Genomic DNA, 18,746 nt, shown 5'->3' on the forward strand with positions numbered 1-18,746 from the left:
TGTGAGTTAAGGGATAGGACCAGAGGAGATTGAGAGGGGACATGATCAAAACATTCAAGGTACAGAAGGGGATAGACTTAGTAGATAAGGACAGGTTGTTCACTCTCTCCAAGGTAGGGAGAACGAGAGGGCACTCTCTGAAGTTGAAGGGGGATAGATTCCATACGAACATAAGGAAGTTCTTCTTCACCCAGAGTGGTGGAAAACTGGAACGCTCTTCTGGAGTCTGTCATAGGGGAAAACACTCTCCAGGGATTCAAGACAAAGTTAGACTAGTTCCTGCTGAACCAGAACGTAGGAAGGTAGGGCTAGTCTCAGTTAGGGCGCTGGTCTTTGACCAGAAGGCCGCCGCATGAGCGGACTCCTGGGCACGATGGACCATTAGTCTGACCCAGCAGCGGCAATTCTTATGTTGCAATATCCTCTCGGATATAATGCCCTTCAGAAATTTAGCAGTCCTCCGAAACACCACTTTGTGTTCAACAAGTTTTCATTACACAAAAATTTTATGCGTTGCATCATCATTGGATCAATGGTTATTAATAAATATATTTTATTATTATTTTATTGATGCTTTGTCTTTAAAGTGTAAATATTTCTTTCACATTCTAAAGATTTTATTCATTGTTATAATAAGTGTTAGCTAGTACTGTGGTCTATGTCAGGGACACTATTTCACCGACACGTTTCACATTCTATTGCTTTCTCAAGGTGAAGTCCCTCATAGTATTGTCGCCTTCCTCATAGACCACTATATCCTAGAACACCTGAGCACATAAGCATATAGAATACTATCACTTTCATGAGGAGGTGTACACTTATGTATGTAAAAGCTAGAAAAATACCTAAAAGCTATTCAAAAGGGTACTTAGCATGATTCTATAAAAGGTACCTGAATTTTATAAAACCACGTTAAATGCCAATGTGTGTCATAACTTTTAGACGAACCCGTATATGCCAAGGAAAACCAGGCCTAAATACCTGCACCTAACTTGTATGAGCATCGGTTATATTCTATAACAGTGTGCATAAATTTTAAAAATGTCTACAATCCACCTATATTTCTCTCCTGGCCATGTCCCCTTTTCAGATTCATACACTAGAACTGACACCCAGGGCTAGATTCAACAAGGCCATGGATCGGATCCGATCTGTGAGCGATCCGATCCATGGCCGGGGGGCTGATTCACGAAGCGCCCTCATGCAAATGAGGGTGTTCGGAATCATGCCCCCAACTGACTGCCCGGATCACTCTCCAGTGATCCCGATGCATGCGCAGACCATCTGTAGACAAAGAGCTGGAAAGTCGGGGGAAGAGAACAGGAGAGTCGTGGCAGAAGCAGGGTGGCGATCGAGACAGACAGAGAGCTGGAAAGTCGGGGGAGAGAGCAGGAGAGTCAGGGCAGAAGCAGGGCGGCAATCAGGACAGACAGAGAGCTGAAAAGTCGGGGGAGAGAGCAGGAGATGCAGTCGGAAAGATGTGAGCGACTGGTCACCAGCAGTCGCTTGTTTTGCCTGCCTTTATTTGCATGCGTGGATCGGATCAGATCAGAGGATGATCGGGACAGAGGTTAGTGAATCGGGTCAGGAGGAAAATCGAGTCGCAAAGAGGTCGCTAAGTGGTCAGGACTTAATCGGTGGGCTTAGTACTTTATAGAATGAACCTACCAAGGGCTAGATTCACAAACCTGCCTGATCGGGTCCAATCCGGGCAGGTCTGATGAATTCACAAAGCCCCAATATGTAGTTGAGGGCGATCGAAGGAACACCCCCATCTGCCTTCCCAGATCACTTGATAGCGACTTCAGGGCCTGCATAGATTTTAAAAAAATAAAATAAAAATAGGCAATCGTTTTATTGGAGCCTGTGGTTTTTGGAGCCTGTGGTTTTAACCCGCTTAAGCCCGCAGGTTAAAACCACGGGCTTGCAGTGTGGGGAAGGGAGGCAGGTAGCTAGCATGTTCGGGGCAGGCAGGCAGCGTGTTCAGGGCAGGAAGGCAGGCAGCATGTTTGGGGCAGGAAGGCAGGCATGTTCGGGGCAGGCAGGCAGGCACGCTCGGGGCTGCAGGATAGGGGCTGAATGGTCAGAGAGCACAGCGGCAGAAGGCAGGGCAGCCGGATAGGGCTTCAGCGACTGGTCCTAAGCAGTTGCTTTTTTTTTTAATCAGCCAGCCTAGTCGGTGTTGCAGGGTGTTGTTTAGTGAATCGTGCCCCTGCCTACTTTGCATGCCGTTGCCCTCATCTGCATGCGCGGTTCGGAGGATGGTCGGCAGAGAGGTAAGTGAATCAGGCCGGGGTCGCTAAGGGGTCGCAAACCGATTGGTACACGATTGGTTTGCTTTGTGAATCTAGCCCCAAGTTCTATATGTAACTTCTAATTAGTTCAAATTAGTGTCAATTATGAGGTGTTAATTGATAATTATTGGTGCCAATTAGGCTTGTTAATTAAGTTGTACATGCAAATCGTCTGTGTGTACCAATTTGAATGTACAAAATTAGCAGTCAATGCTCTACTCCCCCACCCACCTCCATGGGCAAATCACCTACGGTAATTCCCCCATTGCCCATTGCATATATCATTAGCTAATGAAAAAGCCAACTTCCTAAAGTTCAATTTTTACATTTTTATGGCCATGTAAAATATGAGCTATTAAATTTGGAGCTTGTATGACTTAAAAGAAATTGCAGTTTATGGAAGAGGATGGCTGAAGGCTATTAGCTGGTTTTGTTTATAAACCATAATGGAAAGAATGCTGATGTTATGATATTTCAGATCTTTTTAAGAGAGAGGATGCTGGGAATGCAGTGACGTTTATAAAGTCAACGGTTTACATAAAGGTAGGATACTTCTAGTACCACAAAAACTAAAAACTTTCTTATTCCAAGACGCATTCTCCTGCTCCTAAATTTAATTTATTCTTCAATACCACAACCGCTTTTAGGAAGCGATCCCATTCCTTATGTTTCATCCTTCCCTTTCCAATTTTTTTTTTTTTTTTTGAACTTTGTATTTTTTTTCTCCTTCCACTTCTTTTCCCTACCATCACTTTCCAGTATGTCCAGTTAAAGTCTAAATTTTCACAATCCCCCTTCTTTTTCTTTTCAATTATTTTATATATTGTATAAATTTTATTTTTTTTAATCTTATTTTAACTTGTAAACCGGCTAGATATTTGCTGATAGTCAGTATAGTAAAAATTTAATAAACTTGAAACTTGACACCCTCCCACCTATATTACTTTATATATAAGGACCTCCAGAAGGAAAAGCTTGTGTATTTATACAGTCCCAAACACAATGATGAAGTGGTCATAAACCATGAAATGCTGGTCACCACTGGGGGACTGTTAAATACTGGGGAAAAAAGTAAATATTGAAAAAAAAAAGAAAAGAAAAGCAAAAATTTGAGGTCGCAAAAGTTAGGAAAAAGTAGTCACAGTGTTTAGTAACAAGCATTGAAGGTATTTTTGTGCCGCTGATGTGAGTAGTAGAGCTGTTTTTGGTGGCTCACCATTATTTGAGGCTTTTTCCTTCTCTGCTATGAGATAGTGTTAGAGCAATTTACTGGAGAGGTACGAGTTAATTTTTAAATAAATACATACACATATAATTTTTTGGAATGCCCAAATAATGTATGTCCAAAACATGACTAATCTGAATCTGTGCATTCTGCTGCATTTACATATTTAAGTACACTTCTTCTTCCATATTCGTGGGGGTTAGGGCAAAGCTAGTCCGCGAATACAAAAAAAAACCCCGCAAGTAACTTTGTTTCTATCTTATTTGCAGTATTTTGGTTAAATCCCTCGCGAATACCGTGAAACCACAAATAAAACTTATTGTTCATATTCACGATTGTTTAAAAAAAAGTTATGTATTGCTCTTCTTGCATTGTACTGTACACTTTAGCATAAAATTCAAGTACTATACAGTATTAAAGCATGGTTCATATATAGTTCTGTAATGTTAAACATAATGTAACATGCATCTATCTCTTATTCAGGCGGTGTCTTTATCCTTGTCATCCTGTACAAATTCTCTCTCTGCATGCTGAAGCAATTGCTGAAAAAAGCACCAAACTTTTTCTCGGCACTCCAAAATGATGTAATTTGGGGGATGGAGCCATTCTCGGCACTCCAAGATGATGACATTTGGGGGTGGAGCCAGCAAAATAAAAACCACGAATAATCAAAGTCACGAGTGCTGAACCCACAAATATGGAGGGAGAAGTGTAGCAGTTTTGTAAAATCAACATTTACATATGGAAATGCTACACATGGCTTCTAAAATGACCCTCTTAATCTCATTTATGTTACTATGACCTTCATTTTACTTGTGTCCAGATCTTTTATTCCTGATACATACATTCATTCATGTAAACGGTACTTAAATATACACATTACATGCTTCCTACATGGAAGTAAGCTCCTTTATATATGTTCACCTCTGTTCTACTCAAACAACAAAATCACCAAATAATTCCACAGGAAGAAAGGGGAAACCAAAAACAACAGAAAGCTGTAACATCGAAAACATCAGTTCCACAATTTTCTTTTTGGCTACTCAAACAAACAGCACATACCCATGGGTTTATAAATCATAAGGACTTTGGGGGCAGTAAAAGATATTGTGACAGGGAAGCTCCTCTCACAGTGAAAACTACTACTAAAACTCCCCAACATGCAGCCCAGGGTTCTGTAAAACCCGACCTAGAGCCAGAACAGCTGGCTCAGCCCAGAGAATGCAAGAAAAGGCAGGTCCCAGCACAGCTCAAGAGCCAGATAGGGAGGGCTCTGAAAACCACTAATTTTCCCTAACACTCCTTTCCCCAAGGCAGGGAGAAACTTGACACCAATTTGGAAAGGGGTGGAGTCAGCCCATGGAGTTTGCAGGCTGGGAAGCCTCAAAGGCAAAGTTAGTTAGAGTGGAAGGGGAAGGACACAGCTGGCTCTGATTACAGAAGCCAAACGACCCACAGAGATTCCAGTTTTCACACCTTGCCTAAGCCCCAGCAGGGACGTTTTGGAGGAACCCAGTCCACAAGGGGAGGCAGCACAACCCACGGGAGGTATAGTGGCTTGCAGATTAAACCCCAGAGGGAACGACTGAAAGTTTACCCCCATGGAAATGCTGCCGGAGAGCTAGCAGACATGCAGGGAGGGGGATGGGATGTAAATCCGGGGAGGGATGTAGAAATGGAAAGCCAGGGTTCCCAAGAGGGGGACTAGGAAATGTGTAGTGACCCTGGGGAAAGTATGTGTGAGGAAGACATGGACCTGGGAGGGTATAGTGTGTGAAAGTCCCAGTTGTTTTCCTAAAGAAAGTTTGCTGTTTTCCTTTTAAACTTAAGCCAGTGCATAACTGCAGGCAGAGCTGAGGCAGCCCTGCTTAATTAAGGGAGATGTACAATGGTAGAGCAAGAAGCAAAGTTTACCTTGTTTGGATGTATGACAATGAAAAGAGCTGAGATGTGAAAAGACTGGCATGAGTCGTGCTCAGCTGAACAGCAAGAAGCTACTGTGAATCTGAGAGACTGATAAATCCCAGAGGGGATATGAGACCATGAGGGCTCTGGACTAAGGTAGAGTTTTGAGTTTTGAATGATGTTTTCTTTTGATAAGGATGGGCTATCCAGTTTCTCAGTTAATGCCCATATGACTCACCTGGACTGAGCTATACCAAAGTGCAGGAAGCACCTAAGGGAGTCTAAGAATCCAATTGTGAATGTTTTTTTTTATTCTTATTTGGGACACTAATAAACCTGGTGCTGTTTTGCAGAAATCCGGTATCCGGGTTTTCCTTCACTTCACCACATAAAAGGCGTACAAAATTCTTGCTTGCGGTCCGAGCCAGGTTTTTCCTATTCCCTTGGAGACTGGCCCGGCCACAATATGCACAGATATGCAAAATGTTCTTAGAAATTGCTTTTTTTTCTCAGCAGTTACCTTTATAGCCTGCTGAAACCTAATCCTTATCTGCCTCCTCTAAATATACAGAGTTTTTCTAATCCTGAAATCAGCGAATTGATATATTTAATAACAGTTATGAAATTCTGTTGCATTTGCTTCCCATAACTCTTCCTTAGGAATCCATCCAGGCTCACTGATTGACAGCCATTAGCTAGTCTAAATAATATATTCTTCCCTGGGGTTGAATTATCACTTTCCTGCTCAATGAAGTATTTTAGAAAGTTTCCTGTTCTTTTTTCCCTGTGGTGATTCATGGATAGGTGTTAATCTATCAATTGCATGCCTACTTGATTTTGTTATTACAGTCCCTATAGCTTTGCAGATTTTCACTCACAAAAATGTTTAAAAGATGCAGACCAAGGACTGAACCCTGTGCTACCCACCATTAGTAGCATCTCTCTCCTCTGAGTGAATTCCTTTTACCATGTCCCTTTGTATTCTTCCACTCAACCAGTTTCTAGTCCAGTCAATTACTTTAGGGTTCATACTAAGAACCAAGTTTATTTATAAATCATCTGTGCAGAACTGTTTTAAAGGCTTTGCTAAAATCCAGTGCTCTCCCTCACTCCAACTGACTGGTCTCCCACTCAAAGAAATTAAAAGGTAAGGGTATAGGGAATGGGACTTGATATACTGCTTCTTCTGTGTGGTTTTACACAATCAAAGTGGTTTACATGGGGCAATGAAGTGTTAAGTGACTTGCCCAGAGTCACAAAAAGTTGCAGTAGGAATCACAACCTCAGGGAGCAGAGGCAATTGCTTTAACCACTAGGCTACTTCTCCATTCAATTACCGTAATCATCTGAGAAGACCTACCTCTAGTAAAAATATGCTATCTCATGTCCTCCAAACCATTGTTTATGTTTATTAAAATACTTATATAACACCATTCATCAAAAGGTGTACATCAAAATTTAAAGGAAAAGAACTCCATAATAAATGACATATAAGCAAAATGTTAAAACAAGTCATACATTTAAAATCCAGATACTGTCAGCTAGCATGCTCTCTATACAAAATGGTTTAAGAGTCACTCATGAAAGCTTATTGAAACAAGTATGTTTTACGACGCACTCTGAATTTCATATAGGAAAGTTCAAAGCATATCTCAAGTGGCAGAGAATTCCAAAGATAAGGAACTGCGGTAAAAAATGCTGAGGGGCCAATTCTTCAAACCAGTGTCCCAATTGTAGGCAGCAGTAGGAAGACGGGACAGGGTGCAGAGAGCGAGCAAGTGAGGGAGGGTGCAAAGTCTGGGGGGGTGGCTGGGTGCAGAGTCAGGGGGTGGCCGGGTGCAGAATCTGACGGGAGATGGCTAGATGCAGGGGGTAAGGAATTGGGAAGGCAGGGAGGACAGATGCTCAGGGGGTTGGGAAAGACAAATACTGCACGTACTGGGAGAGGGTTGGGAAGGACAAATGCACGGGCTGGGGGGTTAGGAAAGGAGGAAAAGTAAGATGCTGCACAGGTGGAGTAGTGGGGAGAGAAGGAAATGCTGCCGGTGGGGGAGGGAAAAGGAACGTAGAGTTGTTGGACACAGGTGTGTGGCATGAGAGGGAAAGAGACATGATGTATAGGGGAAAGGGAGAAAGAGGGAGAATTGTTGGACATAATAGTAGTGGAGAGGAGGGAGGAAGAAATGTTACACTGGGAGAACATAAGAACATAAGAAATGCCTCTGCTGGGTCAGACCCAAGGTCCATCGTGCCCAGCAGTCCGCTCACGCGGTGGCCCAGCAGGTCCAGGACCTGTGCAGTAATCTTCTATCTATACCCCTCTATCCTCTTTTCCAGTAGGAATTTGTCCAATCCTTTCTTGAACCCCAGTACCGTACTCTGCCCAATCACATTCTCTGGAAGTGCATTCCAGGTGTCCACCATACGTTGGGTAAAAAAGAACTTCCTAGTATTTGTTTTGAATCTGTCTCCTTTCAACTTTTCCGAGTGCCCTCTTGTTCTTTTATTATTCGAAAGTTTGAAGAATCTGTCCCTCTCTACTCTCTCTATGCCCTTCATGATCTTGTAAGTCTCTATCATATCCCCTCTAAGTCTCCTCTTCTCCAGGGAAAAGAGACCCAGCTTCTCCAATCTCTCAGCATATGACAGGTTTTCCATCCCTTTTATCAGACGCGTCGCTCTCCTCTGAACCCCCTCGACTAACGCCATATCCTTCTTAAGGTACGGCGACCAATATTAGACGCAGTACTCCAAATGCGGGCACACCATTGCCCGATACAACGGCAGGATAACCTCTTTCGTTCTGGCTGTAATACCTTTTTTGATTATACCAAGCATTCTATTCGCTCTCTTAGCGGCCGCTGCACACTGTGCCGTCGGCTTCATTGTCATGTCCACCAATACCCCCAAGTCCCTTTCCTGGGTACTCTTATTCAATAATATCCCTCCCATTGTATAGTTGTACCTCGAGTTTCTGCTCCCCACATGTAATACCTTACATTTCTCAACGTTGAACTTCATCTGCCATCTCGTCGCCCAATCTTCTAGTTTGTTCAAGTCCCTTTGCAATTCTTCACATTCCTCTGTAGTCCGACCTCCATTAAATAGTTTAGTGTCGTCCGCAAATTTTATTATCTCGCACTTCATCCCTGTTTCTAGATCATTTATGAAGATATTAAATAGTAGCGGCAGGAGGTTGGAGAGATGACCCAAAGAAGGGAGAGATGTCAGACCACTGGAATGGGAAGTAGAGAGAGAGATGCCAGACCAAAGAATGGAAGGGAAGGAGGGGGTAGAGAGATGCCAGACCGCAAAAAGGAGAGGAGAAAGATGTTAGACCTCAGGAAGAGGGAGGGAAGGAGAGAGAGATGTCAGACCATGGGAGAGGAGAGAGATTCCAGGCTATGGGAAGGAGAAGAGAAAGATGTCAGACCATATGAGGGGGGAAGGGGGAAGACAGATGTCTGACTATGGGAGAGGGATGAGATGGTACATAGGGATGGAGGGGAAGGGGAGACAGGGAGGAGATGGTGCACAGCGATGGGTGCAACAAGGAAGAGATAAGAAGAAATGCATCTTATGTATAGATGGTAGTAAGGAAGAAGAGAGAGGGAGGAGATAGTACACATGGATAGATGGAAAGGGAAGGCATGGAAAAGTAGATTTTGAGAAGAAAGCAGAAAAATGGAAGAGAGTTGAATTTGAAAAGTTAATGCTAAAGATGGATGTATGGCAGAAAGTGAAGGAGAGAAAACCAGCAAATGGATAGTGGCCCTGGATACACAGTTAAGAGCACAGACAGAAGGAAGTGCAGCCAGAGACTGGGAAAGATGGTTTGAAAACCAAAATCACCAGGCAACAAAGGAAGAGGAAATGATTTTATATTCAATTTAGGGCTTCTTTTACGAAGCTGCATTAGCGGCTTTATCGCACGCACCTTTTTAGTACACGCTAACCCCCGTGCTAGCCAAAAAACTACCGCCTGCTCAAGAGGAGACAGTAGCGGCTAGCGCGGCCGGAAAATTAGCACGTGCTATTGCACACGTTAAACCGATAACGCGGCTTCGTAAAAGGAGCCCTTAGTGATTGAATTTTGTCAGTTATGAGAAATTACATCTGCTGTCTATATTTTGCACTGTTCAGGAAGAAATGCATTTGTTTATATTTCTCAGGGGGTTGTACTGCATGCAAAGTCTTGCATCTTAGGGTTTTGTTTGTATATATTAGTATTTTTAGTTTGTGGTCCTGTATTTGCATAGGGGTTATCTGCATGTGTGACCAAGGCCAGGTGTTCATGTAGGAATGAATGTTGAGAAACATAAAGTGTGCTTTGCGTAGTTTAATTTTGTGGTTAACCATTATGTATTGTTAATAAGATTATATTGTGTGTATAAATGAAAAATGAATGGAAAAAATAGTATTACAATTAGTACTATTATGGGGGTGGGGTCTGGGGAGAGCTTGGGCGGGGTCTGAGCTTGCGGGGCCCCCAAAACAAAAAAGCATTCTGCTGCCTATGCCTATACCAGTCGTAACGTCATCATTTGGGCTTCGAGTGACATAGCCAGTTTGATCTCTTCCAGAATCGATTTGTTAGTTCTTCTGGCCAGTCATGGTACTCCAGTAATGGTACTTGGGCTTGTGTAGCTTTACTTCTGCTTTTATCTGAAGATTTTCAAACTAGATTTCCTCACTATAAATGGAAAAATGCATACGTAAAAAGTAACTGCACTTGTCATTATTATGTGGCTTTTATGCAGTAACTTCTTAGGTTCTATTTTCTGATCTTTGTCTTTTTACATTACTTTTTACTCACAGAAGCTTAGGAAAATGGGGTTTTGGGGCTTTTTCTTATTGCTATTGTTTATCTTGCATGAACAATAAGATTTCATTCTCTTGTGCCTATACATACAACATTAAAAATAACAACCTTACAGGCAAAATATATTTCTTGTTGAATTTCATCTCTAGTGCTGTCATGCTTTTGGCATAGTTTTTGTTGAAAACCAGATTGCAGCATCATTTGCAATTCAGAGAGGGCTATTCTTGACACTTATATATTCCTCATTCCTAAAATGGCATTCCCCTGTAATATATTCAAAAATGAAACCTGAAGAATTTATATTTGGTTGAAATATAGTTAGGCTGATAACATTTTGCTGAATATTAGATCTTATCTCAATAGTTCCTAACAGCAAGGTATATTACTGATGATATAGAGAAATACCCAGAAATTGTTGTTGTGTTCAAGGCTGTAGAGGAATGAGCCAGTCCTAAATAACTGTTTGATGTTTAATGAACATAATTGACCACTCTTCAAAATTCTAACTTCAAAGCAGTGAACAATGTCTTCTAAAATAATATACAATAAAATAATAAATACAGTATAACAACATAAAGCAACAAAAATGTTTAAACCCTTTTTACTAAACTGCAATAGCGGTTATTAGCGCAGGGAACTGCGCTGAATGTTTCACGCAGCTCCCGACGCTCATAGGAACTCTATGAGCACTGGGAGTAGCACGGAGCATTCAGCACGACTCCCTGCGCTAATAACCGCTACTGCGGTTTAGTAAAAGGGGAGCATAGAGAGAACTACCCCCCCCTCCTTTTACAAAATCATAGCGCTGTTTTTAGCGCCGGCCATGGTCTGACACTCATAGAATTCCTATGAGCCTCGGAGCTGTTACCGCCACGTCCGACGCTAAAAACCGCACTATGGTTTTGTAAAAGGAGGGGCAAATAAGGAAGCAGAAGCAGGCAAGGGTATATGACAAAAAGCATAGGACAAAGCTGGATACTCAAACTCCAGGCAGTGAACATCTCCAAACTTAAAGGTGAGAAAGCAAAGATTGAAAGCCACAGTTTCTGGCTCACATTTGATTCCCAAATAGTGTTGGCTAGTAGAGAATGACACGGTGAGAAAATTCATCACCGTTCCCGCGGATAACCGTGGGGAGCCATCTCCACGTCATTCTTTAAGGAGAGAGGGAAGAATCAGAGTATGAATGGGCCCAGCCACTGGCCCTCAAGCCTTGCATTGAAGAACGCTGGTATAGAAGGACTGAGTTTGAGATGGATACTAAAGAACGGCACGGAATGCTTTCCCACAGTTATCCACGGGGACGGGAACGGTGATGAATTTTCTCACCGTGTCATTCTCTGGCTAGGTCAGCTCAGAAGGATCAAAAGATTCATGGCAAATGCTATACAGATTGTTCCAGTTCAACTTTAACATGCCATCTACTCAGGGACGATTTACTATGGATTTATTCCCATCGTGTGTCTATAGAGGGAAAAGTATTAAATCAGGCTAACTGTATAAAATCGCTAGGACAAAGATTCACTTGACTTGCCTAATTTAAGACAGTATCGTAAACAACAAAATAATAATAACTTTATTCTTCTATACCGCCATCACCAGGCAGTTTACACTTAGAGAAGCTATACAATCAGCGAGAGTACAATCACACAGAATAAACTAGTTACAGTCTTTAAAACTCCTAAGTTAGGTAATGAATTTGCAAACAAAGTAGTCTTAACTGATTTTCGAAAAGAACAATAAGATGGATACGTTCACCTAACCACGATTGCAATTTGCCTTCTTGAACGCCAGTGTCATAAGAACATAAGAATTGCCGCTGCTGGGTCAGACCAGTGGTCCATGTCCCCTCTCAATGTCCTGTCTAGAAAAGTCTTATATCGGCAAGCTTTTACCTTAGGATAAGTAAATAATTGAAATCTTCTGGTTTCCCTCAAAGGCCTATATAATTCAAAGTAGGGAAATAGTCATGATAACCTGTATTCTGGTTTTCATCTAATTTATACTTATCTCATGTTCCTGTTCCCCAAAATTTGAATAGTTAGGTGGCCTTTTACAAAACTGCGCAGCCAAGCAATGCACGCTAATGCCGAGCCATCATATAAATTGAATGGACAGCGCCGCCTTTAGCATGCACTGCTTGGCAGCACCGCTTTGCATAAGTACCTGTTAGTTAAGATTCGTAAAAATGAGGGCTACATTTCTAAAGTAGACTCTGAAAACTGTGAGGCTGTCCATGGTTATTCTGTATGCTGTTTTAAAATTCTTTTAATTTGTAATGTGTTGATTCGTATTCCTTGTCTTTTCATTGCTTTTTATTCTTGAATTTAAGGCTGCATTTTTTTTTTTTAATCATTTTTTATTGAAAATCTGCAGAAATATACAGAACAGGATAAATAACAAACTGGGAGGCAAAAAGAAGCCCCAGGTAGGGTTTAGAAGCAGTGTCATAACAGGAACAAAAATCAACATAGGCAAATTCCTCCCAAGAAACAGGTCCAAAAAATTTTGATTCAGATTTGTAACCATGATTAATTGTGTGATTAATTGTACAATTAAAAAGTATGTAATTTATCTATTTTTGTTCTCATTACAACTCATAAGAACATAAGAATAGTCTTACTTGGTCAAACCAAGGGTTCATCTAGTACAGTATCCTAGCACAGGTACCTGGCCAAAACCTAAATAGTAGCAACATTCAGACAAGCTTTTCTGTCATAGCTCCAACCTTATGCAATTCCCTTCCTTTTTATCTCAGGCAGGGCCGGATTAAAGGGTAGGCCCAGTAGGCACAGGCCTAGGGCTCGAAATGGTCGGGGGGCCCACTGCCGGAACCACCCTCCCTCTTCTGCTGCTGTTGCTTTCCTTAACTAGCAGCAGCGGCAGTAAACTTTAAATCAGGGGTGTCCCAACACGACCTTCCTTCCTTCTGTGCCTCTCTCCAGCGGGTATTTGGCTGCTGGCCGGCTCCCTTGCTGCCTGCAGTGGTTTTTCTGCTCAAATCTGCTGCACCCAATTGGGGAGAAGGAAGACCAGGGAGAGGAGAGGAATGAGAGATGCCAAGTCGAGGGGCGGAGAGGGAAGAGAAATGGTGCTGCTGCACCCAATTGGGGAGAGAAAGGGATAGAGGGGGAAGGAAGACCAGGGAAGGGAGGAGGAGAGGAATGAGATGCCAAGTCCGGAGGGGTGGGAGAGGGAAGAGAAATACTGTTGCTACACCCAATTGGGGAGAGAGAGGGAAAGAGGGAGAAGGAAGACCAGAGAAGGGAGAGGAGAGGAACAAGAAATACCAAGTCCATGGGGGGGGGGAGAAGGGGAATGCTGCTGCTGCTGCACCCAATTGGGGAGAGAGAAGGAAAGAGGGAGAAGGAAGACCAGGGAAGGAAGGGGAGAGGAATGAGAGATGCCAAGTCCATAGGAGGGAGGAAAAGGAAAGGAGATACCAGACCATGGAGGGGGAGGGATAGATGCCAGGACATGGGAAGAGGGAAGGAGACAGATGCCAGACCAGGGGAAAGGAAGGAAGGAAGGAGGGAGGAAGGGATAGAAAGGAAGGAGAGGAGATGCCAGATAATGGAAGGGGAGATGGAAGGGAAGGGAAACTAAGGAGCCAAATGCCAGACCAGAGGAAAAGGAAGGAGAGGAGGTGCTAGAGCATGGAGGGAGGGAGAGAGAAATGGCAGGGCATGGGGAGAGGGAAGGAGATAGAGATGCCAGACCATGGGATGGAGTGGGAAGGAAGGAAAGGAGAAGAGAGAGATGCCAGAGCACAGGGGAGGGGGTGGAGACAGAAAAATAGAGGGGGGTGAAGCTGAAATGAATCATGTACAAAGGAGAAAAGGGGCACAGTATATTCAGTTTATTGAAGGGACATAGAAAGAGGGAAGATGCCATATGGAAGAGAGAGAGGGTGCACACTGGATGGAAAGGGAAGAGAGGGTGGACAGTGGATGGAAGGGGCAGAGAGTGGGTGGACAGTAGATAGAAGGGGCAGAGAGAGAGAGGGCAGATGCTGGGTGGAAGAGGCAAAGAGAGAGGGCAGATGTTGCATGGAAGGGAGAAAGGACAACGCTGCATAGAAAGAAGAGAGCGAAGCAAAGACGATTAAAGTAGAAAGGAGAAAAGGTAGAAATAATTTTTTTGTTGTTGTTTTTTGTAGAATCAAGTAGTATTGTAATTGTATTGATAAAAATTTATAAATAGGAAATGGAAATAAGGCAATTTTGGGGGGACTAAATCTCTTTCCTCAGGTCAGGACAGGATACCATTGTACTGCCCTGAAGTAAGATTTGGCCTCTGAAAGCTAATTGAAAAATGGATTAGTCCAAGAAAATGGTATTTTCTTATTTGTCATTATTTGTTTTATTTCTATTTGTTAATTTGTAAAGTGGTGATTGTTTTATATCAGTTTTTTTCAAATTTCCTACTACTGCTATTACTACTATTTACATCTACTGTCTTCATATTTTGCACAGTTATGTGTTACTTTTTCTGTGGTGTTGCATTGTATGCAGAGTCTTGCATCTTAGGGCTCTTTTTACGACGTCGCGTTAGCGGGTTTAACGCGCGTGACTTTTCATCACGCGCTAACCCCCGCGCTAGCTGAAAAACTATCGCCTGCTCAAGAGGAGGCGATAGCGTCTAGCGCGGCCAGCAGTTTAGTGCGCGCTATTACGCGCATTAAACTGCTAACGCACCTTGTAAAAGGAGCCCTTAGGGTTTCAAGTTTATATATAAGTACTTTTAGGACTCCTTTTACAAAGGCGCGCTAGCGGGGTTAATGCGCTGACTTTTCATCGTGCGCTAACCCCCGCGCTGGCCAAAAACTACCACCTGCTTAAAAGGAGGCGGTAGCGGCTAGCGCGTCCGGCAGTTTAGCACGTAGTATTACGCGCGTTAAGCCGCTAACACGCCTTCGTAAAAGGAGCCCTTAGTTTGTGGTTCCGTATTTGCTTAGGGAGTTATCTATGTTCTGGTAGGAATGAATGTTTAGAAGCATACAGTGTGCTTTGTGGTTTAATTTTGTGGTTAACCATTAAGTGTTGTTAATAAGATTATATTGTATGTATATATGAAAAATGAATGAGAAAATGTGTATTTGTATTTCAGCCCCTCCCCCATCCCCCAAATAAAAAAGCTTTCCGCTGTCTATGGTAAAAATCAGCTCAATAAATCTTCGAGAGCCAAGAGTACTTCAAGCCAAGCTGAGGGGGGGCGGGTCCTCAGCTGCCCGCGAAGTGCCGCGAGGCACGTGGTCTCCCACCCTCCTTCCTCAGCCCCGCCTCCTTCAATTCGCGCCTTATCATCTGTGTCCCTCCTCCCCCTCGCTTGGCGCTTTCGATGGAGCTCCTAAGCTGAAGTTTTATACCTTAAGCGTTCGACGGTCTCGCGCTGGAGCGCGGACTCGGCCGCTTTTTGCTTTAAAGCTCCCTGTAGCCAGCTGCAGCGGGCGAGCGATGTGGTGCGTTTTATGCAGTGCAGGAGTTACATCTGGGCAACCACAGGGAAAGAGGGCTCGCTTTTTCTTTAGATGAATAGGAGCTGGACCCGCGCCCGGTATTCAGGAATTGCTGTGGACGCCGGGAGGAGCAGGTGGTTGCGCTTGATTTTCGGCAAAAGCGAGGCATTCGTTACTCTAGCTGAGTCGGGGGAGCAGAGGGCGACGCGAAGCGAAAGAAAATGAGTCGCAAAACGCGGAGTCTTAATGCTGACGGGTAATTTGCGGTTTGTTGAGCAAAAACACTTTGTCTGGGCACTACGTAGACCAAATAGTGCAAGTGGTTTTTCGGTAAAGGAAAACCCGTCGTCGGCAAAAAGTTGGCTGGATGAAGCTCTGTGTCGCCAAAGTTAGCCGCTCCTTTCGCCATGAGAGGAAAATCGGTGAATGTTTCTTTAGCGGACTCATCCATAGAAGGAAACAAGGTACTTCATCTGAGTTCAGTGGGGAACTGAACGCGTATGTAGTTGGCCATTTAAGAATGGGAATACTGTAGAGAGGAGAACTAGATAGCCATTTTATAAACAGCTAGTGAGCAATGCAAAAAAAAAAAAAAAAAAAAAAGTGTGTTTTGGGAACAAGCGGGCATATTTTTGAAAAATTAATTTAAAGAAACAAAGTTAAAACGCTTTGATAGTGCCTTTTACATTTCAAATGCAATAGAGCTGTGAAATATCTTGGAAGCACCTTTACACACTATACACATGATGTAGATTTGCATGCATGACAATGGTTTTACATTTGTTGCATTTTAGGAAACTTTTACTAAAGGGCATTAGAATCTGGGCTTAGTGTGTCTTGTATCCTTTCATTTTTTTTAAATTACAATAATAATGCAATAGAACACTTACAAACACGTATTCCAGGGCTACACCCCCCCCCCCAAAAAAAAAAAAAAAATCCAAAACAACCCATACCATCAACCACACAGAGAAATAAACTTAAGGCAAGGGCTGGATTCTTATGACCCTACACCACCTGTCTCACCTATCTCAGATTCTATCCCAAAGACCTTCCCAACGACCCCCCCCCCCCCAAGAGCCCTAAGGTTTATCATAAAACCTTCATGACACAGTCCAATTTGAAAATAATTCCCCCAAATGGATAAAAACCCCTTTTGCCTCTTGGAATGATTCTGTGCCCCATATGCCTCTCAGAGTCTGAGAGGCATATGGGGCACAGAATCGTTCCAAGAGGCAAGACCATTGAAGCGTGCAACTTTTTCCAGTACCAAAAAGAAAGGTGGTGTTCACGGAGCCAATGGTTAAGCACACATTTTTTTTTCCTTCTATATATGCCTTACTTAGAAACTGTTTTATTCCCCTAGCCTGAACCCCATAAAGATTAGGTATATTAAAAAGAATTCCAACTTCTGTCAACTGTAGAGGCCCTTTCAGATAATTTGCGGTATATTCCAGTACAAATAAACAAAATATCTGTTGCAAATTGATCACGTTGGCCTTGATTCGCTTGCACCTCCATAAATCTGGGCTTACTGTGTCATTAAAGCAGGGCTTTCCGGCATGTACTAAGTCCTAAGATGCAATATTGCAATATTTAGGGCTGGCATTATCTGATTTTGTTCTTCTCTACAGCAATTTAGAAAAGTGCTTAAAAAAAATTGTATGTGCGGGCTTTCTCCAATTCTTGAGCTGAAGAAAGCTGCCTACTATTTTTCGGTATTTTTGTGTATGTTTTTACTATGTTAGCCACCAAAGCGTAGGCGGGGAAATTTTTTTTATAAAAAATAAGATTGCAGTTCTTTTGCCAACTAGGGTATATAGTCCAATATATAGATAGCAAAATATATCTAAAATCCTGGCTACCAGATTCTCCACAGTATTAGACACACTTGTATATGTACATTCTGACAAAAATGGGTTCATGAAAAAATAGATCAACCGCATACAACAATAGAAATTTTTTTTTTTTTTTATATTATTTTTTTGCAATATCTTAACTTTCTATGCCCACATGTGCTAAAGCTACTATAGCATTGGCTCTGGATGTGAAGGCGGCCTTTGATTGTGTTGAATGGCAATCCCTTCTCAAAGTTATGGAATGGCTTTGGCATTTGTACCAACTTTCACTCCATGGATAAATTACTATATCTAAAACTGAATGCTAAAATATTAAAGGCATGGGAGAAGAGCCAGGCTTTCACCTGCTTTCTGAAGTAAAGATAGTCTCTAGGAGTAAATTCCAGAGTGTTGGGAGCTATTCCTGAGAAGGCTCGCGGGCGGGTATCATATCGTACAATTTCTTTGATGGATGATACAGTAGTGATGTTACTTGAGAGGACTCTTAGAGGTCTCAAAGGTGTGCAAAGGGCTACCTTTTTTGTTCTGTAAGTATTCTGAGGACCTTGAATATCAAAGCATAGAATTTTAAATTTAGTCCTGTGAGGTACTGGTGGCCAGTGTAGCTTTGCAGCAAGAATGTGATGTAATCATGCCACTTGTGGCCTTCTATCAGTCGTGTTGCAGCATTCTGAAGAGAAGGGGTAAAACGCGGACCTCATGGACCTGACGGACCTCGCGGATCTAAACCCGCACGTCCTTAAAAATCTGAGGTCCGTGCCGCTTGTAGTTAGTTTCTGGCTCTGACAGACCCCGGTGACAATTTAGCGCTGACGGATCCTAATACTTTTCCCTCCCTATGCTGAGATGGATCCGTCGGCGCTAAAATGTCACCGAGGTCAGTCAGAGCCAGAGACTAGTGCGGCTCTAAAACGAATCCTTTAAAGTGGTTTCCTGCAGACCCAGTAAATCGGCTTTGACAGACCTCGATGACATTATAGCACTGATGGATCCTAATACTTTTCCCTCCCTATGCTAAGACAGATCCGTCAGCTCTAAATTGTCATCGAGGTTTGTCAGAGCCAGAAACTAACTACAAGCAGCATGGATCTCATATTTTTAAGGATGTGCGGGTTTAGATCTGTGAGGTCCGCGTTGTACCCCTTCCCCATTCTGAATTAGTTGAAGCTGAAGCAAACTCTTT

At 42.8% G+C, this 18,746-nt stretch overlaps 1 protein-coding gene across 5 annotated transcripts in view; it reads left to right on the top strand.

Moving 5' to 3' along the window:
- Positions 1–4,983: 4,983 nt before the first annotated feature.
- The window catches only part of SGCG (sarcoglycan gamma), a 145,141-nt gene continuing 131,378 nt past the window's right edge, over positions 4,984–18,746 (top strand). Inside the window, exon 1 of one of the 5 annotated variants that reach the window (XM_033948988.1) lies at positions 4,984–5,067. Coding sequence is in view for 2 of the 5 variants with exons in the window: in XM_033948987.1 (XP_033804878.1) it covers positions 16,112–16,168 (57 nt within the window). In the remaining 3 variants the exon portion in view is untranslated. Of the gene's footprint in view, positions 5,068–15,559; positions 16,169–18,746 lie in introns of those variants that run through there. The other 4 variants (XM_033948990.1, XM_033948987.1, XM_033948989.1 and 1 more) reach the window with 4 other exon arrangements.

This window comes from Geotrypetes seraphini, chromosome 6 (assembly GCF_902459505.1).
Source record: "Geotrypetes seraphini chromosome 6, aGeoSer1.1, whole genome shotgun sequence".
NCBI lineage: Eukaryota > Metazoa > Chordata > Amphibia > Gymnophiona > Dermophiidae > Geotrypetes > Geotrypetes seraphini.